Here is a 27,406-nt window from a genome sequence, read left to right as displayed (position 1 = left end):
CCTCTAAGGGATTCCTGCCCACAGTAGTAGATTTAATGGTCATCTGAGTTAAATTCATCCTCACAAAGTAAATGTCAGCTCGGAAAGGAACTGACGGGGCTCCCGGGTGTGGTCAGCCATTCTGGTCCAGCCCCCGTGGGCCTCACCTGGGTCTGGGAGTGTCTTCTCAGAGCAGGTGGAGCCGAGTCCTGGGGAGATGCGAGTGGAGTCAGGGGTTGAAAAGCGACCTGCCCCAGGGGTGACCTGAGCGGGGCTGTGTGGTGGGCAGGGTGGGCCCGGGGCTGGCGGCAGGCAAGGCCGTTAAACAAACCTCAATAAATTGAAACCGGCAGAAATCAGATGCAATATGTTATCTTATTGCAATAGAAGGAAGGCAGGAATTTATGACAGAGAGGACTTTGATAAATTCACAAATATGTAAAACTTAAATAACATACTTCTAAGTAACCAACAAATTAAAGAAGAAATCCAAAGGGAAATTGGGAAATATTTTGAGATGAATGAAAATCAAGGTTCTACACACCAAAATTCATGGGATGCAGCCAAAGCAGTGCTTAAAAAGGAAATTTACTTAAGCACCTATATTTTAAAAAAGGTAGATCTCTTGCCAGTGAGCTAACCTCACCTCAGGACACACTGGATAAAGAGAATGAGACCCACCCGAGCAGAAGGTGGAAACACTAGAGATCAGAACAGAAATAAGAGGAACGGAGAAAAGGAGAGCTCCAGAGAAAGTCAGCAAAACCAGAAGCTCCTGAAAAGATGAACAAAACTGACAAGGCTCTAGCTTGATGGAGAGAAGACTCAAGTTAATAAAATCAAGAATAGAAGAGGGCTTGACTGCCAACCTTGCAGCGATAAGGATTATTCAAGAATACTGTGAATAACACTGTGGACTGATTCGATACCTGGGATGAAATGATCAAATGCTTTAAAGACAAAACTACCAAAGCCGATTCAAGAACTAGAAAATGTCAACAGAGCTGGAAGAAGTAAAGAAATTAATAAATGAAGAAAACCCTCACAGAGTAAAACCCAGGCCCAGGGGGCTTCACTGGCACATTTTACCAACATTTACAGAGGAACTCACTCCCGTCTTTCACAAACTTCCAAAAAACAAAAGAGGAAGGGACACGTCCCGCTCCGTGAGGACAGAATCCCGCTGACACCAAAGCCACACAGAAGTACCTCAAGGAATCCACCGAGCAGGATCTCCTACGAATGTAGATTCAAAAAACTTTAACAAGGATTGGCAAGCCGAATCCAGCACTATTTATGAAGGTTTATACATCGTCAGTAAATGGCGATTGGATTTATCCCCAAAATGCAAAGTTGGTCTAGCAACAAGAATCAGTTAGTGTAATAAGCCACATCACTAGAATAAAGGCCTAAACCTCCATCCTTATTTCAATCGACCCAGAAAATAGCGTTCAACAATATTCAACTCCCCTTCATGAAAAAGCACTCAGCCATCTAGGATCAGAGAGGAATCCATCATCCTGATAAAAGGCACCTGTGCAAACCCACAGCGAACGCCAGGCCTTGTCCTGAATGATGAACAAGAGGAAGGTGCTCATTGTCCCCGCTTGTGTCCAATATCATCCTGGCAGTGTTAGTCATGAGGATTAGATAAGATAATGTGGGTGGGGGACGGCATGTGTATCAGGAAAGGGGACTATTTGTGCATGACACGATCCCATACACAGAACACCCTAAGGAATTCACCCCCCGCCCAACCACCTAAAAACTATTAGCACTAAAACGTGAAGTCAGCTATGGTTTTTCCAGTAGTCATTTAGGGATGTGAGAGTTGGACCATAAAGAAAACTAAGAGCCAAAGAATTGATGCTTTCAAATTGTCGTGCTGGAGAAAACTCTTAAGAGTCCCTTGGACTGCAAGGAGAGCCAACCAGTCCATCCTGAGGAAATCATACCTGAATATTTATTGGAAGGACTGATGCTGAAGCTGAAACGCCAATACATTGGCCACCTGATGCGAAGAGCTGACTCATTGGAAAAGACCCTGATGCTGGGAAAGATTGAAGACAGGAGGAGAAGGGGGCGATGGAGGATGAGATGGTAGGATGGCATCACTGACTCGATGTTTATGAATTTAAGCAAGCTCTGGGAGATAGTGAAGGACAGGGAAGCCTGGCGTGCTGCTGTCCATGGGGTCACAAAGAGCCGGACATGACTTTGCAACTGAACAAGATGAGCTCAGCAAGGTGGTGGGATACACGGTCAATACACTGAAGCCAGTGATGTTTCTACTCCATAGCAATGAGTGGTATCAGCAAAGGTAACCAGATGCTTTGGAGGAAATTTACCCCCAGAGGGTGGGTAAGGCTTGCCCTCTGAAACGATGGTCGGGGCCACCAGCCCCCAGGCACATCCAGACCAGACCCCAGCCAGGTGCCGCTGCGCACTCCCTGGAGGGCTGTCGTCGGAAAGACGAGGGGAGCTGGGGGGCCGGAGGAGCCGGGGTTCGCACAGGCTGCGGTGGGGGTGTGAAATGGACGCAGCCCGGCGTTTCCTCCACTGGCTGCAGACGGGCCCTGCGCGCCATGCCAATCCTGGGGCACGCTCAAGCGTGAGGAGAGTGTCCTCTGCAAAGGGAGGGGCTCTCAGGGCAGCCCCGTTCCTCACAGCCCAAGAGGGCAGGCCGCCCCGCGGGCCCGCAGCTGATGAGTGGGCAGGCGCGGCCCCTCCGAACAATGGAGTCATGTCAGGCAGTAAAGAAACGAGATGCTGAAACATGCCGCGATGTGGTTATGCCTTAAAACCATGGTGCTGAGGGGAGGAGGCTGTCACAGGGGACCCCTTGTCCTGTGATTCCATCTAGTTACAGTGTCCGGAACTGGCTGGAATGCAGAAGCTGGAAGTGAGTTAGCGGTTTCCCGGCGCTGAGTGTGGGGAGTCAGGGGTGATGCTGCGGGTCTCTTTTGGGGGTGATGAACGTATTCTAAAGTTAGTTTTGGCGATGGTCGCACAACTATGAATGTACTTAGAGCCTCTGAATTGTCCGCTCAGCTGGGCGAGTCGTGTGTGAGCTGTCACTCAGGACGGCTATGGTTGGAGGCGGGCGTTGACCACGCCACCTGTCGAAGTAAGAGCTGGTGGGACCTCAGGATTAAGCGAAGTCTCAGGGAAATACTTGAGGTGTTATATTTTACGAGGTAAAACTGACCGCGTTTGATGACAGAAATCTTGATGGCTCCAGGTTTCGAGTTTTCTCAGCAGTCACAAAGAGCATGTCCTGATCTCATCAGGTTCCTTGTGAGCCGCTCGTCAAAGCCTGGGGGAAGGAGGGCTCCCCAGCGGGAGGGCCCTGCCTGCCCGGGGACTGGCGCTGTCCTCTCCCTCAGGCCCCCAGGAGCTGGCCCGCTCAGCATCCGTGCATGGCTGATACTGAGACTCCTCCGCCCGGAGCTCTGCAGCTCCTTCCTGCCTGCTCACGCCTCCCTCTCGGGCTCAGGGACCCCTCGCCGCTGTGCCTCAGGCTGGCCGGCCTTCTCTCTGCGCCTCCGCTCGCTAAGCTCACTCCTGCCGCAGGGCCTGTGCACGGGCTCCCCCTCTCCGCCCCCCGCCCCCCCGGGGAGTGGCCTATGGAGCTCGCATTGCCTGTTTCAGTTCTAGCGGAGCTGCTACTGTCTCCAGTCACTGGCTCCATCCATGGGCGCGTGAGTTACCCCACGAGATGCTGACTCCACAGCCCCTGGAAGGCCCCCGGCACACAATAGGTTTCTAACAAGTGTATTTTGAATAAGTGAATAAAAGGACAGAAGCAGTGGGTTTTGATGAGCAGGGTCCGTGGATCCCTGCCTTCCCAACTTGAATGTGCCCACCGTGACCTAGAGAACTTACTTAAATGCAGACTTGGGTCCATTTGGGTTGGGAGGGTCCCAGATTCTGGGTTTCTAGCAAGCCCCTAGCTGCTGGTCTGGGACTCGCACCCGGGGCCCAGGGTCACAGACAAGGGCCTGGGGGTCCATCGGGGCCCCCGGTGTCCCTCCAGCCCGCCGCCGCCTGCCCCCTTCCTTCCCGGCCGGGAGCTTGCGCCCTGTGCATAAGTCATCATTCTGGGGGTGGCGGTGGCTGCTGGTGAATTTCACTGATGCTGGTCATTTTGCTTTCTGGATCCTTGGTTGCAGGCCAAAGAGGAGAGAATAGTTGAGCTGGAAACGGAGAATGCTCTTCTTCACCTGAAACTGGCGGAGGTAACACTTTTACGTGTCTCGGGGTTGAGTTGAATTACATCCGGATTTGTTTCAGGCTCTGCAGAAGAAAGTGTTGAGATGCTCTTCTTCACCCAGCGAGGACCCTTTAAAATGCCTTCTTATGCTGAACCATCTGTAGGTCTGATTTCTTATTATCTCTGTGCTCATGAGTGTTTAGGGAGTAATAATCAAGGTGCCTGTGCTTTTAAAGCCTGCTTTATTGTGGAATCACTCAGGTACCAGACATTCGCTCGGGTGAAACGTACGGTCTGGTGTTCAGTAAGCTCACGGTTACAATCCCACCACTGCAGTCAGCTGTGGACCTCTCCCTTCGGCCCCAAAGATGAACCTTTGTATAATTCTACCCACGTCATCTGCCTCCCTCACCAAAGCCAGGAAAAAAGGAGGCAGGGCCCAAAGCAACTCTGCCCAGCTTCTCTTGCAGATTTGTCCTTCACTTTGACAAAGAGGGAACACAAATGGGGAGTCCTGGGGGATCCTGCTTCGTCTTATTCCTACATGACTTGCCGTGGCCGCCTTTGGTCAGCTGCAAAATGGCCCCCGGAGATGTCAGTTCCCTCCCGATTCCGGACGCTGTGGACGTGACCTTGACCAGGGATAAGATCTCTGCAGATGGGATTGAATTTGAGGTGGGGCCGACCTTGGGTTATCTGGGGAGCCTCGGTGCCTTCCCATGAGTCTGTGTAGAATGGAGGCAGCAGTGACAGAAGACAAAGAAGAGAGATGTTCTTCGCCAAGACCCGGCGACATCAGGACCAGGCGGAGGGGGAAGGGCTCCCTGAGCCAGAGGGCGTGCGGCTCTGCCCTCGCCTGGGTCTTGGAAGTCTGGCCTCGGGACGGGAGAGGAAACACTGGCGCAGTCGTAGCCTCCCAGCTTGTGATGCGCTGTTACGGCAGCAACAGAAAACCGGTACCCCCCCATTAAATAACTCCCGCTCCCTGGAGGGCTCTCCTGAGCATCCCCAGGGGAAGCAAGCTTCAGACTTGGCTCCCCACGGATAACCCTGTCGTTTCACTGAAAAAATGTAGTCACGCTGAAACTGCCTGGTAATTTAGGGTGAGTCACACTAGCTTTAAACAAAGTGCTTGTTAATTTATTAGCGCACCTTCAAGCCTGTGGTCTTCTGGTGCTTCTGAGCACACCTGTGGTGTGGCTTGTCTTGGCCACCAGCTGGCCTGAACTGCTGGAACGTGACACCCTGAACCCCATCTGCGGCATTTCCCCAGCCTCAGCGTCCTGGGCTCGGGCCGCCCCCGGCAGGTCACTCTACCTGGAATCCCTTGTGGCCGGGGCTGCTCACCCCAGAGAATAAGCCTGAGCTCACGTTTGGGGCTTTCACGAGTGTCTGCGGTGTCAGCGTGTATTGTTGTCGACTCTTTGCGACCCCATGGACCGCAGCACTCCAGGCCTCCCTGTCCATCACCACCTCAGCTTGCTCAAACTCATGTCCACCGAGTCAGTGATGCCATCCAGCCATCTCATCCTCTGTCGACCCCTTCTCTTCCCGCCCTCAATCTTGCCCAGCATCAGGGTCTTTTCCAATGAGTCAGTTCTTTGCATCAGGTAGACAAAAGTATTGGAGCTTCAACTTCAGCATCAATCCTTGCAGTTGAATATTCAGGACTGATCTCCTTTAGGATTCACTGGTTTAATCTCCTTGCAGTCCAAGTGACTCTCAAAGAGTCTTCAACACCACAGTTCAAAAGCATCAATTCTTCTATTTGGATCAGATGTTCTCCCAGTGGGGGAGCTTCAGAATGCCAACTGTTTTTCCAGTTTCTCTTTGAGACATTTTTTTTTGCTTGTTTTACATGTAAGATCATTAGATATAGAATGTCAGATAGAACTTGTAAAATTTCAAGCATGTGTAAGTCCCTATATTCTTTTCTGAAAATTGACAGAAATCTCAGCCTCCGTGGCCACCATCCCCTGCACCCTCACAGCACCTGACACCGTTGGCCCAGCCGCTCCGGCCTCGGTGGGAGCAGATTGTGTGTGTCCACGCCGGTGTGTCCAGCGCTCAAGGACTCTGCCCCGAAATGGTGCTCTCGTTGTCACCCCCTGCCATGCAGGCTGAGCTGTCATCCCGATGGCCGGATCGAGTCTTCGGTTCCCGCCAGCCTCCCGGGATTGACACTCCTGGGTTCGGGCTCACAGTCTCCTGAATGAGCCCCGTGTCCTTTGCCCGAGTGGGCCTGTGTGTTCGTGTTGATCTTCACCCAGCCTGACTCCTGCCTCTTTCCGTCTCCCTGGGGTTCGCCCTCCCTGAGAAAGATCCGAAGTCTCCTCTCCTCTTCCCCAGCTTCTGCTCCTCCGGCCGCTGCCACATGGCCCCTCGGGCCGGCAGGGCGCTGACCTCCTGCTTCAGCGGGGGCTTCCTGCCCTCCAGGGTCTGACACCCGTGTCGGCTGCGTCCCCTGACACTCCAGGCAGGACTGCCCTCCCTGCGAGACCAGCAGCTCAGCTGCTGAGCCCCATCCCCTGGGCGGTGGGCCTCTGACGAGGGCTCAGCGTCTGGTCCCATCTTTGCTCGATCCTGCCACCTCCCGGCTCCATGTGCCCTGTTCCAAGCACATGCCTCGGGGCCTGTCGGGGCCTCCCCTGCAGCTGGCATTACCTCCCGTGTCCCCTGGGCCCCCGCCCGGGGGCCGGTGTCCCACCAGCCGGGTGCGGGCCCCCAGCACACGGCCTCCGGACTGGACAGGCCTGTGTCCACACCGGGATGTCCCACCAGACCCCCGGCCGTCGCCTCTGCCCTCTGCCCGCCCCCCAGAAGACGAGCAGCGGTTCCCGCTGGTGAAGTGAGCACGCACCCACCTCTCGTGTGGCTTCTGAGCTGTGTGTATCCATCCCGGGCCCGTGGAAAAGCGGGGTCATGGGTGGTTTAACCACATGTTCTCACTACATGGGGACGTGTGCTTGCTGTTCTGGGGAGGAACTGTTTGCAGCATTCGCTGGCTCATGAGGACGTGGTGTGAGAGCGCAAACACCTAGTTAAACCCCGTGGGAGTCAAACGGATCGAAGGAAAACCCAAGCTGGCTGTCTGTGCCTAGGACCTCACCGCACCTCCCCGCCAGCGGCTCAGGCCGAGTCCGTGTTTCCATACCATCCTGAGCCTTTGACCCATCGCTGTTCCCACAGTGATGCTCTGCCGCCCAGACCACGAGGGCCCGCCGGCCGCAGTCCGAGCGCCTTGCCCCCTCCCCCATCCTCCCCGCAGGCGCCGGAGTGAGCTTTCCGAACCTGCACCTCGGAGTCGCCCTGCGGGCCCCTCCCCCGCTGCCCCCCAGCCGCGGGCTGACCCCCTCACCTCAGGCCTTTCCAAGCGCTGCTCCCGCCGCGCCCACCCTGCCCCTGGGCCCTGCTTGCCCAGCCTGGGCCCTGCAGCTTGTTTTGGTGGCTGGTGCCCGCAGTCCCATCACTTCATGACAAATCAACGGGGGAACAGGGGAAACAGTGACAGACTTTGTTTTCTTGGGCTCCAAAATCACTGTTTGCAGCTGCAAAGTGACTGCAGCCTTGAAATTAAAAGACACTTGCTCCTTGAAGAAAAGCAATGACAAACCTCAGCATCGTATTAAAAAGCAGAGATATTACTTTGCCTACAAAGGTCTGTATAGTTAGAGCTATGGTTTTTCCAGTGGTCATGCATGGATGTGAGACTTGTACTATAAAGAAAGCTGAGCACCGAAGAATTGATGCTTCTGAACTGTGGTGTTGGACAAGACTCTTGAGAGTCCCTTGGACTGCAAGGAGATCCAACCAGTCCATCCTAAAGCAGATCAGTCCTGGGTGTTCATTGGAAGGACTGATGCTGAAGCTGAAACACCAATACTTTGATACGAAGAGCTGACTCATTGGAAAAGACCCTGATGCTGGGAAAGATTGAAGGTGGGAGGAGAAGGGGACAACAGAGGATGAGATGGCTGGATGGCATCACCGACTCGATGGACATGAGTTTGGGTGGACTCCGGGAGGTGGTGATGGACAGGGAGGCCTGGCGTGCTGCGGTCCGTGGGGTTGCAAAGAGTCAGACACGACTGAAGGATTGAGCTGATGCCCTGTGGCCCCTGAGCTTGCCCTCGGCCTGGGCAGCGGCTCCTTGTGGGCAGATGGGCGCCCTGTGGACAATCCAGCAGTGTCTCCCTCAGAGAAAAGGCCCTGTGTCTGTCTCGACGCACTAAGTTGTCTTTTCCTCTTTTTCTGGGCCACAGTCCTGGGAAGTGACCAGAAGGGACCACAGGGCAGAGACGCCCCTGCGAGGATATTCAAGCTCGGCCCTGACCCGGCTCTGCCGCGCCGCCCAGGTGAGGACTCCCAGGGTCCGTCTTCACTTGCGGGAGGAGCGTTCGTGTTCAGTCGGGAGAGTGGTTGTTTTCTGGGGAATTGTGTGAGTCGTGCCAGTCAAAACAGACGTGCTCAGCATTCATGTCGTGAGAGTTTAGCTGACTGACAGTGTCATGCTAGTCTCCGCTGTACCAAGAAGTGATTCACGTACGTATGGACGTTCGGGTTTCTAAATATTGTTTTCCCGTGTGATTTATCACGGTGGATCTGCTCTTTTTTAAATAACTTTGTCTATTTTCATCGGTGCTGGGTCTTCGTTGCTGTCCGGCCTCTTCTCCAGCTGTGGCAGGCGGGCCCCTCCCCTGCTAGAGACTGTGGGAGCCCCTGGGTCTCCCCAGCAGCAGCTCGAGCCGGGATCCGCGTGGCAGCGGACGCGAGATGCAGTGCCCGGGCTCCTCGTTGCAGCGGCTTCTCTTGCTGTGGACGGCGGGCTCCAGGGCGCACCAGCCTCAGTAGCCGCGGCTCCTGGGCTCGGCAGTCGCGGTTCCCAGGCTCCGCAGCCCGGGCTCAGCAGTCTTGGCTCACGGACCTTTCTGCCCTGCGGCGTGTGGGATCCTCCCGAGCAGGCATCAAACCCTTGTCTCCTGCACGGGCAGGTGGCTGCTCTCCCACTGGGCCACCGGGGAAGCCTGATGATCTGCTCTTGTGGAACTGCAAGACGCCTTAGTTTTAGGAAGCGAAGCCCCTCAGCGTGTTATATGTAGGTTTTCCATTACTGGCGACTGGCTTGGTCTTGTTTATTAAACTACGCAGTGATTACCGTTTTTATCATCAGAAGTGGAGACAGCTCACTGTGGGCCTTCTGCTTTCCGGAAATGAATAGAAGGCAAAGCCTCGGAGCAGGATTGAGACCTCGTGCAGAGATAGGAGGGAGACGGGTTTTGGCCACGAGATGAAGTGCTGCGTTTATCTGCTTGCGGAATTTCAGACATCACGGTTGCTCTCACTTACGCTTTGCGTCAAATGTTAGAAAACTGGCTCGTACACATCTGATTAAATGGCATTAGTTCAGCAGATTATCCAAGAGAGCACCTCCTTTAAAACCACTGTGTCTCCTGACAGGAGCTGAGAGCACAGACTCAGTCCACTGGCAATTCTCCAAGGTGGACGCCTTTGGAGTGTTGTTCACCTTTTGTTACAAACAGTGTGACCGGGTGAAGGTTAGAAGGAAAAGAGATCATCATTGCAACAATAGAAACACCATCTGTAAATAGGATTAATTTGCCCTTAGGGTGGTTTCTTTTCCACCCGCCCCCCACCCCAGCATGAACTGCATTAGTTTATTTAGAGTGGGTTTGTATGGAATTAATTCTTCATTCTCTTCCAACTGGGTAAAATTAATCCATCCTTCAATGAAGTATATAACTTTATGTGCATTCCATGAAGTAAAAATAATTTAATCCAATTTAGTTTTGATGCTTTATGAAAATGTTTCCTAAACACACTGAAACGGTCTCCACTTGAAAGCCAGAAAAGACTTAACGAAAGGGAGAAAGAACATGTATCTCAGTTCAGTTAGGTTTTCATGAGTGAAGTGTCTGGTATTAAAGAGTCGCACCTCCGCTCTTTCATCCCGTGGGCTGGTTTTCAAGCCAACACACCTTCAAGTCACTTCAGGGAAAGACCGCACCCTCTGTGGAGGTCGCTGTCTCTGCGTTGTTCCGGGGCTCTGGAATCCAGTGTTTGTGAGCCTGGAATTCCGCTGCGCGCCCTGGGGAGTGGATTAGAGCTTTGTTCCCGGGAGGGGAGCCGCGTCGCAGGAAGTAACAGGAAGTAAACAGCAGGCGGAAAAGCGTCCCAGGCGAGCTCTCCACGGGCCGCGGGCTGCGCTTCCTACGGAAGCTGGCCAAAGACCTGGTTTTCTTAAGTGCTTCAGCTGTGTAAGTGTGTAAAGTCACGCGGGCTGCTTTGCGAAGTGCAGACCCCAGGTCTGGGCTCAGTGTCTGGGAGTGAGCGGGCTTGTCTGTCGCTGAACCACACGGCTGGCGAGCTTGTCTGGGTCTGGGGTTGAGGGCGTCGGCTTGAACAGATTTGGGTCATGACCAACCTGCGTGTGGTCGTGTCGGGGTGGGCTGTGTTCTCACCCTGGGGACGTCCTGTGAGTGCGCTGTGACGGGCAGCAGTCATGCCCATCCCCTTAGTCGTGCGGGTCCTTGTTTTGCAGAAGCTGAAACAAGAGATGGAGGCTCTTCAGTCCTCTTCTCGGGGGCTCCTCCAGAGTTACCGGGAGGAGCATCGGGACTGTTGTTCTGAGATAGTGCGGGCCGTCCAGACGGCCCAGCTCCACCACGAGGCTCTGCTGGGTAAGACGGACCCCGACCAAAGACGCGCTGGTCCACGTGGAGGCAGGGGCCCTGCAGGCAGCGAGCAGCCCGCCTGGGGCCTGGGCGTCCAGCCCCCTCAGTGCTGGGGGCCTGCGGGCTTGTGGGCAGGGCTGAGTCCCTGTTCTCTGGGTGACCGCTTGACCTCTTGACCTTAACCTCTGGCTGAACAGGGCCCTCTGTGTGAGGGCCCCACCACGGCGCCCCAGGAACCACCCTGTGCCCCCCACCCCGTCCACACCACGGAGCGGGCCGCCAGGATGGAGATGAGTGTCCACGGCCGCTGTCCTGAGACCCAGGGCCTTTCCCGAGGCTGGCACAGGCTGTATTTTGGGTGCCCTGGCTGCCGAGGGCCCAGCCTGCGGCGCGCTGGGCTCAGGGCTGGTGGAAGGGGCCGGGCCCTCCCCTCCGGAGCCGCTCCGACAGGGTGACCTTGCCTGCAGCGGCCTGGCCAGCGGAGGCGGGGCGTCTGGAGCGGTCCCTGCGGGACGTGACCGAGTGCTGGCGGCGGGAGCAGCAGGAGCGGCGGCGGCTTCAGGAGGCCCTGGCGGTGGGTGACCATCTGCCCGACCCCGACCACGGGGCAGCATGGCGGGGTCCCTGTCCCCTCGGGCCGCCACCTCCTGGGTCCTCTGGCCGCTCTGTGGGGGCAGGGCTGGGCCCCCCAGGCCAGGCTGGGCAGCGTGGGGCCGAGAGGTGACCGCCCTGCACCTGGGGGGTCTTCGGGTGGGACAGCGGGCGTGGGTGGGGGTGCGGTTTGCAGAGGTGGAGACCCCCAAGCAGGACTGGAGCCCGGTAAAGCCTGAGCCGCCTCTGAGGTGCTCGCGGGCACAGGGGGCGGGCCCTGCCTCCTCGCCAGCTCTTGGCCACCCGGCCAGGGTCTGCGCAGAGGTGACAGCCAGACGTGGCCCTGGGGGCATGCTCCGGCCTCCGCCCAGACCCGGACTCTTTGGACCCTAATTACATGTGACTTGATAGAAATAAGCAGGCAGGTTGATGATGTTTGAAGATACGAGTTTGGAAGGAATTGATCGCAGACAGGTTGAACAGCAAAATATTTCAGCAGGCTGCACCCGGCCTGTCCCCAGAACGCCGGGCACTTGGAGCGGGGACCGGGTGTGGTCCCCTGTACTGACAGCGCCGCCTCACTGGGCTGAGGTCCGATTCCAGGCAGACCAGCACGTTAGGGCCCATGTCTCCCCGCACCGCCCCCCCCCCCGAGCCGCCGTTACTGTTGCTACTAGGGGACCCTCTGGCCGAGCTGCAGCGCAAGCTCAGGTGACAAGTCCCCAGGGTGGCTGCCCCTTGGCCTCCAGGCCCCTCTGACCTGCCCCTGGCTGCCCAGCTGTCCTGGGAGGTCACGCCTGTCACTGGCAGGTGTGAGAAGCCCTGGGTCACTGGTGGTCACCCTTCAGCCCCCGCCTCCGGGCGTCCCCCGCCTCATCCAGCGGCCACCTCTCCCCAAGCTTCTTGTGTCCCACGGGTCCGCACAGCTCCCTGAGAAGCCGCGGCTTCTCCCCCGCATCCAGATTTCTGCCCTGGGGTGTTTGTGGGCGTCTGGCAAGTCTGCAGCCATTTTTCCTGCACTCCGGGACTGTCTCCAAAAGCTGAGGGGCTGGGGAGGAGCGGACGGCTCCAGAGTCCCCTGGGCACCAAGGCATGGGGTGTCCGTGGAGTCCTGGTGGGAGCTGGCTGTTCATGTCCGTGGCTGCCAAGGAAGCTAGTGGTTTGCCCGGCAGTGTAGACAGAAGAGCCTCCGAGTGTAGAGAAGGAGTGGGCTCCCTCTGCCTAGAGACGTGCTTCTTGTCCCCAACACGACACTTCAGGAAGGACACGGACGGGCTGGGTTGATCTCAGCCGTGTCAGGAGGACGGTGGACGAGCCCCGGAGCAGTGAGGGCTGGCAGGGCGAGCAGGCAGGGAGGTTTCCGGGGGACGCAGGAGCGGGGCTTCCGACAAGCTGGTACGTGGGAGAGGAAGGGCCCCTTCGGTGTGACCCCTGAGTTATCAAAGGGCCGCGGGTCAAAGGCTCCAGCAGAACCACGTAGCCGTGACTCAGAGCTCACCCGGGAGACAGGACCTCCCCGTTGGAGGGACCCAGGCACAGCCCGGCGGAAGCGTGGCCATGTCCGCGGGGCTAAACTCAACACGATCTGGCCGTGAATTCCGAAGATAGCGAGTGCATCAGCTCTGTGGGCCCCCAGCGTGCGGGAAGGTGTGGCTCCCGCGCTGTGCTAGGTGGAGGTTCAGGGCTTATTCTTCGTCTCTGTTTCTGCATTGTCTCTTCACACCTACCCCCAGGAGGGTCTGGGTAACGAGCCGCATTTCAGAAGCCTTCTCAAATCCCTGAGAGATTAACCCGGGGTGCTGTTACACGTTAGTGACTTGATGCACACAACCCAGTAGTAATCATTTGCCACGTGAACAAATGTAAGAGTGAATTTTTTAAAAATTTGAGATGACACAGACGCTCCCTGCTCCGTGGGGGTTTTCTCCCATGTCGAGGCTTGGTGGGAAGTCCAGCGCTCACGTCTCGGGGAAAGTCCTCAGCAGATGCTCTTCTAGGAAATGGTCCCTGGGTTCCGCGTGCTCCCAGGCTCACGGTAAACCTCCTCCTGCTTCAGGAGTTGAAGGGCAACATCAGAGTCCACTGTCGGATCCGCCCTCTGCTGCCCTTCGATGACGAGGCTCAGGAGCCGGTCTCACAGAACAGGTAATCTGCTTCTGCACTGTGTGTGTGCGCACGTGCACGCGTGAGTGTGCCCACATCTGTATGTGCACGTGTATATGTGTGTGCACATGTATGTGTGTGTGCATGCATGCATGTGTGTGTGGTATGTGTATTATGTACACATGTGTGTGTGGTGTTGAAACGTTGTTGCTGAACCACGAAAGATGCCAGGATTCTTGGTTTCTGGAGAAGAATTCAATCTGGGGCCAGAGACGAGGCTTGATCACGCAGAGCTTTTGTGTGATGAAGTTTCATCAGAGTATAAAAGAGATAGAGAAGGCTTCTGACACAGACATCAGAAGGGGGCAGGAAGAGTGCCCCCTGCTCGTCTTTAGCCGGATGTTTTACAGCTACTAGCAGGCTGCTAATTGGAGAAAGGAAATGTCTCAGAACTCAGAGTGGCACCAGGCCCCTCACCCACAACATGCATTGAGCTAACATTGGCACAAGGTGAATCATCCCGGGCCATAAAATGATTGACATGAATCTTGAAGAAAGGCAGGTTTCCATACAAACATTTAGCTTTATTAGCATAGATTAGGAGAACAGTGTATGAGTGTAACACACTGGTTTGTCAAGTCTGTTCTGAGCCTTCAGGTGGGACTGACTTGCAGACAAAGCCTAGGGTGAATACACAGTACATTAACATAGCTTGGGACAAACATTTCCGTAAGAAAGACGCGCTGGTTAGCTCAAGGTTTGAGAAGAGTTAAGTTCAGGTGGAACCAGGTGTCATTATGGAACACAAAATTTTAAGAGAAACCTCTTTTTAAATTTGTATAGAGAAGGGGAAAAGATGTTTCCTCCTCCTGCTTAAGAGAGATAAAAACCGTGACAGTTGCAGCCTATTTCCTCCGTTTGGAGGCCCCTCGCCTTCCTGCCTGTTACCCTTTCAGTGTGTGTGTGTATTGCGCACACACGTGTGGTGTCTGCACGTGCGTGTGTACATGTTTGTGCACGTGTGTATTTGTGTGTGCGCATGCACATGTGTGTGGTATGTATTTTGTGTGCATGTGTATTGTGTACACACGTTTGGTGTGTGTGCGTATTGTGCACACACGTGTGTGGTGTGTGGTGTGCGCACGTGTGTGTGTTTGTGGACAAAGCACAGAAGTGGCACCCCGCCTCCTATGTTCTGGTCGCTGGATGAGGCCTCTTTTCTGGATGGAGCTGATTTGCCAAGACGAGTGAGTGGCAGTCGCTCTGGAATGTGCCTGAGCGTGGCAAGAAAGAGAGGGGTCGCGGGAGCCCCTGCCCAGGCGGTCAGGCGGCCGTCGGGGGTGCAGGCCAGCTCCTGCTGGTCCTGGCCCTCTGATTCCCCCCAGAGGCCCCTCAGAGATCAGGGGGTGGTTACTGCTGACTCAGTACTCCTCACTGAGAGAAAGTGTCCCTGGTGATGAATGACACAAAATTACCTGAAATTCCTTTCCTTGAAAATCATAATCCTGACTTTTCCTTCTCTCTCTGATGAAGTAAATGCTCGGTGGACGTCTCCACTGGGCGGCCCGTCGGAGCAGCTCCCAGCTCTGGGGCTCACCCGGCCTGCGTCCCGCTCAGCCCGCAGCGGCCCCCGCTCCGCCGGGTTGGGCCAGGCCCACCCGGGGGCTTGCGATGACCGCTCCCGCCCGCCCCGGTGACTGCGCTCACCTCAGAACCACACTTGGTTCTCCTGTGAAGGCCCCGTCCACTCTCTGCTCTGCACGCGCTGCGATGTAGCACTTGGCTTTGGAGGGCCTGTAGAAAGCCCCCAGTCAGTCCTGTGGCGTGAAACTAGTCTTGGCAGTGCGGTGTGCCTAGCTCTGCAGTGCGGTCCAACAGCCAGCGGTCCTGAGACGTGGTGTCTCCGTGAACGTGCTCCTGGGGTGGTGTTTGCAGGTGGCCGCGTCACATTATTAATCTGCTTCTGTGTGGCCTGATAGGCTCACTTCCTGCCACACGTGGTCCTGTGACTAAATGAATTAAAGTTAAGTGATCTGGACGCGTAGCTGCTCAGCTGCTCTGGCCACGTCTCAGGCGCGCTGCTGGACAGTTCATCATCACAGAGAACTGTCAGACGACACTACCCGGGGCTGCCCAGCCTGGCAAAGCTTCCCAAGAGGCATCATAAACCATGTCTCCTGTTCTTCTTTCATTTACGGCTACTTACTTTTAGCTCTGACACGTGTCGCCTCTCTCTGGATTCGTATTCCAACAGTGCCACTCCCGAGGGCAGAGACCTTGGCAGGCCTTTCTTTCTGTCTCAGTCACCCCCAAGCTCCTAACCTCAGGCTGTGTGTGTGGGAGGTGTTTACATGTAGACATATGTGTCACACAACACAGCTAGAGAATGCAGAAGTACTGAACAGAGCGGAGGTATGCGAGGACAATGTGCCAAGATAAGGTCAGAGGGAGGGAGGGGAGGTGGAGGTGAGGAAAGGATAGAGAAATGGAGACCAAGATGCAAGATGCCAGGGACCAGAAGAGAGGGAGCCGGAAGTGAGCCCGAAGTCTGAGAGGCGGGGACGCACGGAAGGAGCTCCATCGTAATGTGTGTCTTCAACTTTGTTTTATCCCTCAGCTCCATGTCCAGAGGCGTGGTCCACGCAGTCGATGATGTGAGTGAATTCTCCTTACACTTTGTATCTGGGAGCGTTTCGTTTGACGGTTCACATATCCCACCACTGAGTGGGTCAGAGGCTGAGTGAATACCAAGCAATCTCCTCCTTTTTTATGCTTTCTTAGTTTCTGTTTCTTGATTCTATCAGACGTGGGATTCATGAGGCGTTGGGTGCCTTTCCCATGCGAGCCCATGAGGCTGCTCGCCTGCAGCTCTAAGGGAGGGAAGCCACCCCCCTTTCATTAATTCTCCAGCCCCCACGTCAACCCGTGCACACGTGAGTCTTAATGTTTGCAGCACAAGGAAAGAAGTGCATGTATAAAGCAAATAGAGTTAAGCAGGAACTTGGTGTACATTTGAAACAGACACCTCTGTTATGAGCGCATGCGTGTGTTTTCCCTTTAAAGCCCCATTTTCCTTATGTTTGAGTTTCCCTGGTGGCTCAGCTGGTAAAGAATTCACCTGCAATGCGGGAGACCTGGGTTCGATCCCTGGGTTGGGAAGATCCCCTGGAGAAGGGACAGGCTACCCACTCCAGTGTCCTGGCCTGGAGAATTCCATGGACGGTGTAGGCCATGGGGTCGCAAAGAGTCGGACATGAATGACCGACTCTCACTTCACTCTCTCTGCTCATATTTATCTGTTGAAAAGACCGAGAAGCAGCAGTGGGTGCAGGGTGGTGGGATTCCTTGAGGGGTCGTGGGTCACGGGTCCCAACGAGCCCAGGGCAGGGGAGAGGGAAGGGTCGGGACTGTCGGGACTGTTGGAGGACTCAGAGCCCATTTAACAGAGCGCCCGTGGGTGTCGGACGGAACGATGGAGCTTAGGAAATGAAGGACGCAGACCAAGATAACATACTCCCATGAAAACCCTCAGTTCACAGCTGTTATTATTTTAGATCTCATTGATCAGCTTGGGAGAGTGCTGCGTGTTGGTCGTTTATTCTAAGACACGATAAAGAAGGAAGGAAACCTCGTGTGGCCCTTTCTGATGAAACGCATTTCAGGCAAATGCATTACTGATGAGGAAAGTTCTTCTTCATGGGAGATTCTAGTGAATAAACCCAGAAAGTGAAAAGCATCAGTCACATCTGACTCTTGCGACCCCATGGACTGTAGCCTGTCCATGGAATTTTCCAGGCGAGAGTACAGGAGTAGGTAGCCTTTCCCTTCTCTAGGGGATCTTCCCACCCAGGGATTGAACCCAGGTGTCCTGCATTGCAGGCGGGTTCTTTACCGTCTGAGCCACACGGAAACCCAAAGATGCTGGATGAGGGTCCTTTATCCTGCCTCATCCAACTTCGTGTGTGTCTGAAAGTCCCATAAATAAAAGTTTTAAAAGATGTTCTAGCTATATTATGACCATCACAAAATGAACTGCTACAGTTTTAGTTCCCCTATTGATCATTTTCAGTGAACATGAAAGTCCAGGCCCTTTGGGACAGCGACCTCTCAGAGGGTGACCCGGGGTTGCATCGACTGCTCTCAATCTCAGCGCTTGTCTGCCAGGCCCGTTGTCTGAACCAGTCTTACTGTGATAACATGTTGTAAACTTGAGCAACCCTTTTTACTTTCCTTTTATTTTATTATTTTAAAAATAATCTCTCTTTTTTTTTTTTTTGGCCTCACAGTCAGGCATTCGGGATCTTAGTTCCCTGACCAGGATGGAACTCTGCTCCCTGCAGTGGAAGCACAGAGTCTTAGCCCCTGGACTGATAGGAAGTCCCAGCTTTAAACTTTTTAAAGTAGTTTCAGTTAATGGAGTGATGCCTTAATTTTTTAAAACAAAGAAACCATGAAAATTGTCATAGCTGATTGTAAAATTCCGTATAAAAGAAGCATTTTAAACATTCCATGCCTTTCAGTACTTTTGCTTCTCTTGATCGGTGCCTTGAAGGCTGCCTTTAGGACGAGTGTCATGGGGTTGAGCAGACCAGCTAATCCTCATTATTAGGCGTGTGAGTCAAAGGGAGGCCTGGGGGCCACGCCACTGCCCCCACCTCCGTCTCTAAGTGGTTAAGTTACTGCCTTTCCCGTGTCTCCCCGGCTCTGAGGGCATCTGGTCCTTGCGGGGAGCTCCCCGTGGGGGGACATCCGCCCCAGCCCCGCCTCCAGTGACGGGGCTCCCTGCTGTGGCTTGCTACTCGGAACTTCGAGGGTTTAGGAAAATGTTTTACCCATCAAGATGAGATAAAATTTCTTTCCATTGGGGCATTTCGGATTGTGCTTTAGGAAAGCAGCAGAATCCAAGTCATTTTTCAACCTCACTTGACCCGTCTGTTAAAGGACGTCCTGTCACTGAACGTGCTGAAGACGTGAGTGGTCTGCCCTGCGACCCTGGAACGCTGGGCTCCCGCGCTGTGCTTTTATTTCCAGGAGTCTAACGAGAGTTTGCGTTTGTCCTGGGCGCGTAACGCGGCTCTGCGCTTCTTTTTTCTGGCTGCGCTGGGTTTTTGTTGCGGCTCCCGGATTTAGTCGCCCTGCAGCAGATGGGATCTTGGTTCCTGGACCAGGGATCGAGCCCGTCTCCCCTGAATTGGAAGGTGGACTCTTCACCACTGGACCACCAGGGAAGTCCTTTAGCGCTTGATTTCGATTTTCGATCCGATTCCACATTGGAGGGCTCTGGATTCAGCCTATGAATAAAACCCGTCTCAGATGGAGTTGGCTTCTGTGCCAGCTCTGGGTCGCCAGGGCTGCCCACTGCGTCTCTGGTTTGGTTTGTTTGTTTGATAATCAGATGCAGAGGAAGAGATGCTGGCTTGGCCCGGAGCGTGAGATGGCCCATTCGCGTCTAAAACACAAATGCTCCAGAGCGGCTTCTCATCGTCCCTCTGATGGCTGTCAACCCCACCCCGCGCTGCCTCAGGGCCTGGCACACGCCCTTCCCTCCTGATGCCCGCCCCACTCCCCCGGCTCACCTACCCATCCTCAGCACGCAGTGTGAGCATCACGGCCTCAGGAGGGCCCTTCCTGCCGTCCGGCCCAGCGAGGACGCTCTCTGCAGTCTCATCGCATCTGTGTTTCTCTTCGAGGTTCTTTGTGGTATTTCAGGCAGGTCTGTTGTGAAGTCCGTCTGTGTTGCCAGACTGCTGGCCCAGGCAGGCGCACGTCCCTTCTGTTCGCTAGAGGCTCCCTTCAGCTTCCAGCTTGGGCAGTTCTCCAGACATACTTATCGTGCGGGAATGAAAAGGTGAAGGCATGTTTCTAGCTTGATTTGCTTCTGGGCAGATTGTATTCAGAGACTGAGACGGTTTTTTGCCAACAATTGACTTAACCCAGGTTTGCCGTGGGAGTGAAAGTGGTTTCATGAGCCCTTTGCATACAGGACAGTGTCACTTAAAAAGTCAGGTAAGGAGTAACACTGCAAGGGCGTCCCTGGAGGCGCAGCGGTAAAGAACCCGCTTGCCAACACGGGAGACACGGGTTTCATCCCTGGTCTGGGAGGATCTCACGTGTCTCGGAGCAAATAAGAAAGATTAAAAAAAAAAGTAACTTTACAAATATGACAGATGAATCACGGGTTGTTCCAGGCAAGGGGGACGAAAGGAAGGCAGTGCAGCTGGAGCGGAGGTGAGCCTTGCTGGGAGCTGTCTCCGGCGGGGCGGCTCCCCAGCCACGTGCTGGTCTGGCTCCTCCAAAGCCGTCCGTCGGACCCGCCGGGTTCTGGGTCCCCGTGCTCTCTGCCCGGGGCACCTCCCCCAACCACGCGGCTGAGTGTCGCCCGCGTTCAGGCGAGTCCTCGAGCCTTGGATTCTCCTCCGTCGTCTCCCCTCTCCCTGACCGTCTGTCCAGCAGTCTCGGCCCAGGACCTGGGCGTCTCCCTCCCTCCACGCGACAGTGCGTCCTCTGCCGCCCAGCGCACCGCTGTGTCCTCTGCGCGTCTGAGGAGTGGACCTCGGGAGCCCAGGCTCGGCTGGGCAGCTTGATCCCAGGAGGCGGGGGCTCTGGTGGGGGCTCTGGGGGCGGCAGCGCGAGGATGCAGAGGGTGGTGGTCGGGGCTGTGGGCTCTCCCTGGAGCCTCTGACCGAGCCCCTGTCCCTATCCGCCACGGACGGCGGATGACGCTCCGCTCCTTCCCTGTAACTGGTCGGCTCTCAAGCCGAGAGGCGGCTCCTGGCATCCTGAGGAGGCCACCGGTGAAGTTCCTGCTGAGGTCGTGAGCGTGTGGAGGGAAGCGTGTCGGTGGGTTTTCACGCGCTGCTGGCCTCCGGGCACCTGAACAGTCCGTCTCTGCCCACCGGGAGCTGCTTCAGGTCCCGCACCGTCCAGGCTCAGGGAGGACCCTGTCGCTGCCGTGGATTTATCCCGGGCTCACGTCCAGCCCACCCCACCCACCCCCTCAGCGCCTGCAGACCGGAGGGAAGTCTGCCTCTCACTTTTATAGTGAATACTGTGGGTCTTTGGTTTTGCTATCTGGTTGCTCTGTTTTTTAATGTGGAGATTTGAGGTGATTCAACATCCATGCCTGCCTATTTATTTTAATAATTTCCGAGCTCCTCTGAATCTATCACCTGGTTTGAACCAACCTGTATTTGCCCCCAGGAAGTCCTCGGCTGGCTTCAGGTGTATTTTACCCTCGTGGTTTTGCTGAGACCTAGCCACATCGGGCAGGAACCGTCGGTGTGGGGTGCCCGGCACGGGCGAGGTGACAGAGGCCGTCTTCTTGGGGTCAAGGTACCCTGTGTCCCCTCCTGGGAGAGGTTGTCACTCCAGGTCTGCAGACTCATGGCCCGTCACAGGAGAAGGAGCAGCACCCCCAAACACGAGGCCGCGTGCTGCACAGCAGGGACCCCCGATATCTGCTGTGACGTCCCAGAAAGTGTGGGCTCACTCTCCCTGCTGCAGGGGGGCCAGGGCATGACTGAGGACCCCTGACCTTGGAGAGAAAGGTGTCCAAGGCTTAGAAACCGCCCACACAGCCTGACGGCGGCCAGGGTGGGGGGAAGCGGCGAGGGAACCAGAGGCGGGTTCCTCCTGAATGTGCCTGACTTGACCCCTCTTGGCCTCAGATTTCTTTCTGTAAAACGTGGGAGCTCAATTAAAATTTGCTCTTAGCTCTAAGACTAGATGACCGAGTTGATGACCTAGAATTTTACACCCTATACGCTTTGAAAGCTTCCTAGGGAATTGGATGCAAGTGAAATAGATGATAGAGCAGCTGAATGTAAGGGAAATGGCCGTTATTGATTACTGACTCTGAGTGTGCTGTTCCTTTGGAGCCTCGTAATTCCGCGAGGCAGGGACTATGAAGTGAGTTCTGGAGATGAACCCTGGTGTTTGGACCCGAGAGGATGTCTAGGGCTCAAGGGCATGAGGATGTGGAAAGGAGGGGTTACTCTGGACGCTTGTTTGCGAGAAGGAGGGGTGTGCGGTGTTGTGAGGGGGCGACGTTCAAGAGGCAGAAGAGAACACGGACGCAGTGTCTGCGGAGATGAAGCTCTGCCCTTGGCGTCCTCTCAGACACTGTTTAAAATCCAGCGATCATGCCCTGGGGTGGCCTAAAGGGTCGTGGGCATCTCCTGGGGTCAGGCTTGTCTTTATGTCTCTGTATGGTCCTCAGATGGTGACCTGGAGCTTTGGGGTGAGACTGTACACCTTAGCAGTTCTCATTTGTTTTTCTGTGTGGTTAAACCCTAGGCATCTGTAGACTTCAGCTCGTCTTCAGACGGGGGGTATGTCTGCCCCGTCCCTCCTGGGGCACCGGGGTTTCATTCTGGCTGGAGCTAGAGGAGCAGCCCCACAGTCAGGCAACAGAAACGCCGCCGGGCGGGGCGCGGGGCCCAGGCTCTGGGCAGGCTCCAGTCCAGGGGCCGGGGCGACAGGCAAGCAGCTTTTGCCTGCAAAACCGAAACAGGCTACTTTTGGGATATGTATTTATTTTGCATATATATACACACACACATATTATATATAGGTGATACCAGCATTACTGAAATAAATATACATACACACTAATATCGGGCTTCCCTGGTGGCTCAGCGGGTAAAGAATCCTCTTGCCAAGCAGAAGATGCAGGTTTGATCTTTGAGTCAGGAAGATCCCCTGAGACGGGAATGGCAGCCCACTCCAGTACTCTTGCCTGGAGAATCCCATGGGCGGAGGGGCCTGGCAGGCTGCGGTCTGTGGGGTCGCAAAGAGTCGGACACGACTGAGTGAGTCAGCCGCCACGCACGCTGTCAGTTGGTGATGCTGGTAAGACGACGTCAGTGAGGCTTTGAGCTCGCCCCCCGCCGGCGTCTCTGCTGTTACGGAAATGTCAGGGGCCCGCGGGTCGCGCTTCTCTGCAGCCCTGGGGTTCTCTCTCTTCCCCTTCTATGCTGTGTTCTCACGACTCGCGTTTTGTTTGAGAATCGGAACCGGCTCCAGTGGCTTGTTCTTCCTTTGCTCTAGAGAAACGCAGGTTCCTTTCCTGCTGACAAATTGCCTTTGCTTCTCTCCGTACAGGATGCGTTGTAAGAAAACAGTTTAGTCAGATCAAAAGCTGATGTGTTTGAAAAACAATCCACCGGTCATAACTGAATTATAACGATATCTGAGAAAGATTCCTTTAGCCCCGGGAAGTCTGACGCCACCTCACTTGAAAGAGCCGCCGGGGCTGGCTGACCCCGGTCCGGGGCAGAGGAGGAGCGATGTGTGTGTCTATAGACTTGACTTGCTTCTATCAGAGCCTGGCTGGCTTTCCCTCTTAAAGACCAGAGAGTGAACTTCAGCATCCTTGGGACCACATGGTCCGTGTCTGTTACTCATGCTACGGGGGAGAACTGAGCCGCAGGCCGTCTGCAGACAGGGCGGGCTGTGTCCGGGCAGAACCTGCTTACAGCAGTGGCCCAGGGGCCGTGCTCTGCCCCCTCTGCCCCGCACTACTAATGCAGCTTTTTCTGTTTTTCACTCTTTACTACTAGGAAACCGTCCTGGTGGACTGCACCCGGCCTGGCCACCCTTTGATTAATAAGACATATACGTTTGAAAGGTAAGTGCTTTTTGAGATGACAGGCAAAGTTACACTAGGGTTTGATTAATAAAAGGCACAATTCATCCTATCATTTCGACTAGTCGCCAAGGGGCAGAGGCAGTTCGGTGGAGAAAAGTCAGTCTTTTCCGCAAGTGACGCTGGAACCGCTGGACGTCCACGGGCAGAAATGAAATGGATCTTTGTCCAGACACCACAGCTTTGGCAAAAGTTAACTAAAGTGGAAACTACGTGTCAAGCCTGAAAGCACACAACTTTCAGAAGGCAGCACAGAAGAAAAGTCTTTGTGACCTTGGGTTAAGCATGGGATTCTTAGAAATGTGCCAAAAGTGTGATCCAGAAAAGAATCAGAAGTTAAACTTTCTCTTTTGTTTATGATACTGTTAAGAGGATGAGGGGACAAGCCACATACTGGAGAAAATATTTGGAAATCACATAGCTTACAAAGGACCGGATCCAGAATACACAGACAGCTCTGGAAAATCAGAGAACAGACAGCCCAGTGAACAAGCGGCACAACATCCAAACAGACATCACTCCAAGGACAGAGACTCAAGTTACAGCTACTCGGGAAATGCCACTGGTAATCCAGGCGGCGACGGCAGGCAGGGCGGTAAACCCCTGACCCTTTACCCAGCACCCCTCCCCCAGGCATGCACCCAAGACTTTCACAGGAATGTTTACACACATGCTTACACAAACCGCGGCACTGGGTGATTACAGCTGCCTCACTCATAACCGACGAAACTGGGGACGAGCCGGTGGGAGGTGGAGCCCGAGGGTCCCGGGGATGGAGTGCAGCCCAGAGGGAGGACAGGCCACCATCTTGGCAGAGGCGGCCGGACCCAGAGGGTCACGGGATTCGGTCCTTCACAGACGTTCTGGACAAGACAGAGCTCTAGTGGCTGCCGGGAGGCGATGGGGGAGAAAGTGAAGTCACTCAGTCGTGTCTGACTCTGTGCCACCCCATGGACCGTAGCCCGCCAGGCTCCTCTGTCCATGGGATTCCGCAGGCAAGGATACTGGAGTGGTTGCCATTTTCTTCTCTAGGGGCTCTTCCCGACCCAGGGATGGAAGCCGGGTCTCCCGCATTGTAGGCAGACGCTTTACCGTCTGAGCCACCAGGGAAGTTCTGTACTTGTGATGGGGGATCCTGATTTAATCAAATAAACAAACCAATAAAAAAAATCATGCTAGGCTGACTCTATTCATATCAAAGCTGTTGTTCGGTTGCTGAGTCGTGTCTGACTCTGACCCCATGGCCTGCAGCGCACCAGGCTCCTCCGTCCTTCACTATCTCCCGGAGCTTGCTCACGCTCGTGTCCACTCAGTCGGTGATGCCATCCGACCATCTCGTCCTCCTCCTCCTCCTGCCCTCAATCCCTCCCAGCATCAGTCTTTTCTAATGAGTCGGCTCTTCGCATCAGGTGGGCAAAGTACTGGAGTTTCAGCTTCAGCATCAGTCCTTCTAATGAATATTCAGGACTGATTTCCTTCAGGATTGACTGGTTTGGTCCCCTTGCAGTCCAAGGGACTCTTAGGAGTCTTCTCCAGCACCACAACTTGAAACCATCAATTCTTTGGCACGCAGCCTTCTTTACAATCCAACTCACATCTGTACGTGACTGCTGGAAAAACCATAGCTTTAATTATATGGACCTTTATCGGCAAAGTGATGCCTCTGCTTTTTAATATGCTGTCTAGCTTTGTCATAGCTTTTCTTCCAAGGAGCAAGCATCTTTGACATCACAGCTGCAATCACCATCCACAGTGATTTTGGACTCTAAGAAAATAAAATCTGTCACTGTTTCCATTGTTTCCCCATCTATTTGCCATAAAGGATGGGACTGGATGCCATGATCTTGGCCTTTTGGATGTTGAGTTTTAAGCCGGCTTTTCCATTCTCCTCTTTCACCCTCACCAGGAGGGTCTCCATTTCCTCTTGGCTTGATTTCAGATTAATAATAATATTACCCGGGAGCAAGAGGGTCACTTCCTAATAACAAAGGAATCCACGTTGAGAGCAACCACAGCCCTGAAGGTGGTGACAGAGCTTCAGAATAAGAGACAAATGTGATAGAGCCTGGGAGAGAATCAGGCAAATCCGTCAGCGTAACCAGAGACGCTAGCACTCCTCTGTCAGTCCTGGACGGGCAAGGACGCAGAGCTCAGCGCGAACGTCTGCCCTCACGAAGTGGGGGGGTGGCTGTCTCCCCGCCTCCCTCGGGTGGGGTGAGGGGACCTCAGGGTGGTGGTCCCCGTGCTGTCCACTCGGGGCTCCTCGGAAGCAGCTGCGTTCCGGCTCCAGGGTCACGTCCAGCCCCGGGGCTCTGAAGCCCCGCCTGCTTCGGGAGCCCCTGACTCCGCCCGCCCTGTGCCAGGCGGGGCCTGACCGCCCCCTCGTGGGCACGAGCAGGTCTGACTTCACCAAGCTAGTTCGTGCACCTAAGGTCACTTGGCCTTCGGGGAGTCCCTGGGGAGGGCGAGGCAGGCGCAGACCCCAGCCCCGGGCAGGCCCAGCGTGGTCAGGTCTTTGCATCCCACCGGCTGGCGCTTGGATGGGCGGGGAGGGTGGGGGAGTCGCCGTGGCCCCCCGTTTCGGCTGGGGGCAGGGAGAGCTGGCAACTGGCAGTGGGCTGTCAGCTCAGACCCACTTGTTGGCGCCTCACTGACCACGTGAGGGCTTTGGATGGAAGGGGAGGTCCGTGCTGTGGGACTTGGGCTGAGTCCAGAGAGAAAGGAAGCCATCTGTGAAACGCGCTGACGGCTCGGCGAGGAGGAAAAGCTGAGGCTGAAGCCTTCACGCTGGGCGCTCAGGGGCTCGGGGCCTGGTGACCTCACAGGCGGCGGAGCACGTGGGTCTGAGCAAGTCACAGCGCGGCTTTTCACGGGAGGAGTCAATGTCAAAATGGTTTATTTCCATCTGGAGGGAAACCTCAACAGTTTCAGCACTGAACTCCTTTTTCTTTTTTTAAATATTTATTTCTGTATTTGGCTGTGCTGGGCTTTAGTGCACCACGTGGGATCCTTGGTCTTCACTGAGGCACGCAGAAGGTGAGAGTTGGTTCCCTGACCCGGGATGGAACGCAGGCCCCCTGCACTGGGAATGCAGGGTCTTAGCCACTGGACCGCCAGGGAACCCCCACTTAACTCCTTCTAAAAACAAATGCCTGTGGGGGAAGCACTCACCTCGCCTTTCAGGAAACTGGATGGACCCAGGGTCAGAAGAAAGTGGTCTCTCCTGGGTACAGCAGAATGTTATTATTATTTTTAAAGTGACAGGAACCGACCCAAAACGCAGTGGGAAAAATCCGTCACTTTTGCTGTTTTGAGGCTAATGTGTGCAGCAGGCAGCGGGAGGCCTCTTGGCTGAGTTTATCTGGGGGGTGTGTGTGTTTATGCTGCGATGCATCTGCCAACATATGTGTAGTCGTCCCAGCGTTGCCTGAGCCCCTGTTACGGGCAAGACGCTGCATGTGGGACCACGGGGAGGGCGAGGCTAGGCCAGTCCCCGCGGCCAGAGTCCGGCTCAGGGGAGGGTGGGACGAGCAGAGGCGTGGGCCCTGGGCCTCCACAGCCAGCTGACCGGGCGGAGCCGGGGGAGGAGGGTCCCCCGGCCCGGCCTGCGTTCCGCCCCCCACTCCGCCCGCCCATCCTGACCCTCCGCATCCCCGGCTCGTGTGGGCCCCAGGTTGGCTGCTGGCCGTGGTAAGAAGCATCACCTCTCTCTGCCCCAGGGGGTCGGGTCCGACGTCCTTCATGTGACTCAGATGTGCTTCTGCAGTCTTCCTGCCTCTAGCTGTTTTTCTATAAAAGTATAGAAAGGATTTCTAATATAAGGAATTGACTAAACGCTTAAGGAATGCTCCATTATACTCTAAATTTTTTCTTCTCTATTTTTAGGGGCACTTTACATATTAAGGAAATCAACCTTTCGTCTGTGATTTAAGTTGCCTCTGTTTCTCTCAGTTAGTCACTTGTATCTTTTTCCCTGCGTCTGACAGCGTTCAGCCATGTCAAAGATCTAGCTCCGTTTGCCATAATCACAGTTGGAGCCTCCTGGCTCACACGGGAATACGCCCACAGGCTCTGGTGCCTGCACGGTCTGATTTCTTACATGGATCAGACCTCATGACCCACTTGCGACGGGACCTAGTGAAGCGGGTGAGGTGGGGACATCCCCGTGGTGACTTCACAGCC

The 27,406-nt window shown here is 55.0% G+C and overlaps 1 protein-coding gene across 1 annotated transcript in view; it reads left to right on the top strand.

The window, feature by feature from the left end:
• The first annotated feature begins 10,760 nt into the window (after window positions 1-10,760).
• The window catches only part of KIF25 (kinesin family member 25), a 29,907-nt gene continuing 13,261 nt past the window's right edge, over window positions 10,761-27,406 (top strand). Inside the window, exons 1-5 of the mRNA XM_065927716.1 lie at window positions 10,761-10,890; window positions 11,352-11,458; window positions 13,532-13,620; window positions 16,196-16,232; window positions 23,139-23,206. Of these exons, the coding sequence (XP_065783788.1) occupies window positions 10,767-10,890; window positions 11,352-11,458; window positions 13,532-13,620; window positions 16,196-16,232; window positions 23,139-23,206 (425 nt within the window). The 5' untranslated portion in view covers window positions 10,761-10,766. The remainder of the gene's footprint in view (window positions 10,891-11,351; window positions 11,459-13,531; window positions 13,621-16,195; window positions 16,233-23,138; window positions 23,207-27,406) is intronic.

Source organism: Muntiacus reevesi, chromosome 3, assembly GCF_963930625.1.
Source record: "Muntiacus reevesi chromosome 3, mMunRee1.1, whole genome shotgun sequence".
NCBI lineage: Eukaryota > Metazoa > Chordata > Mammalia > Artiodactyla > Cervidae > Muntiacus > Muntiacus reevesi.
This window is presented reverse-complemented; position numbering and strand designations above follow the sequence as displayed.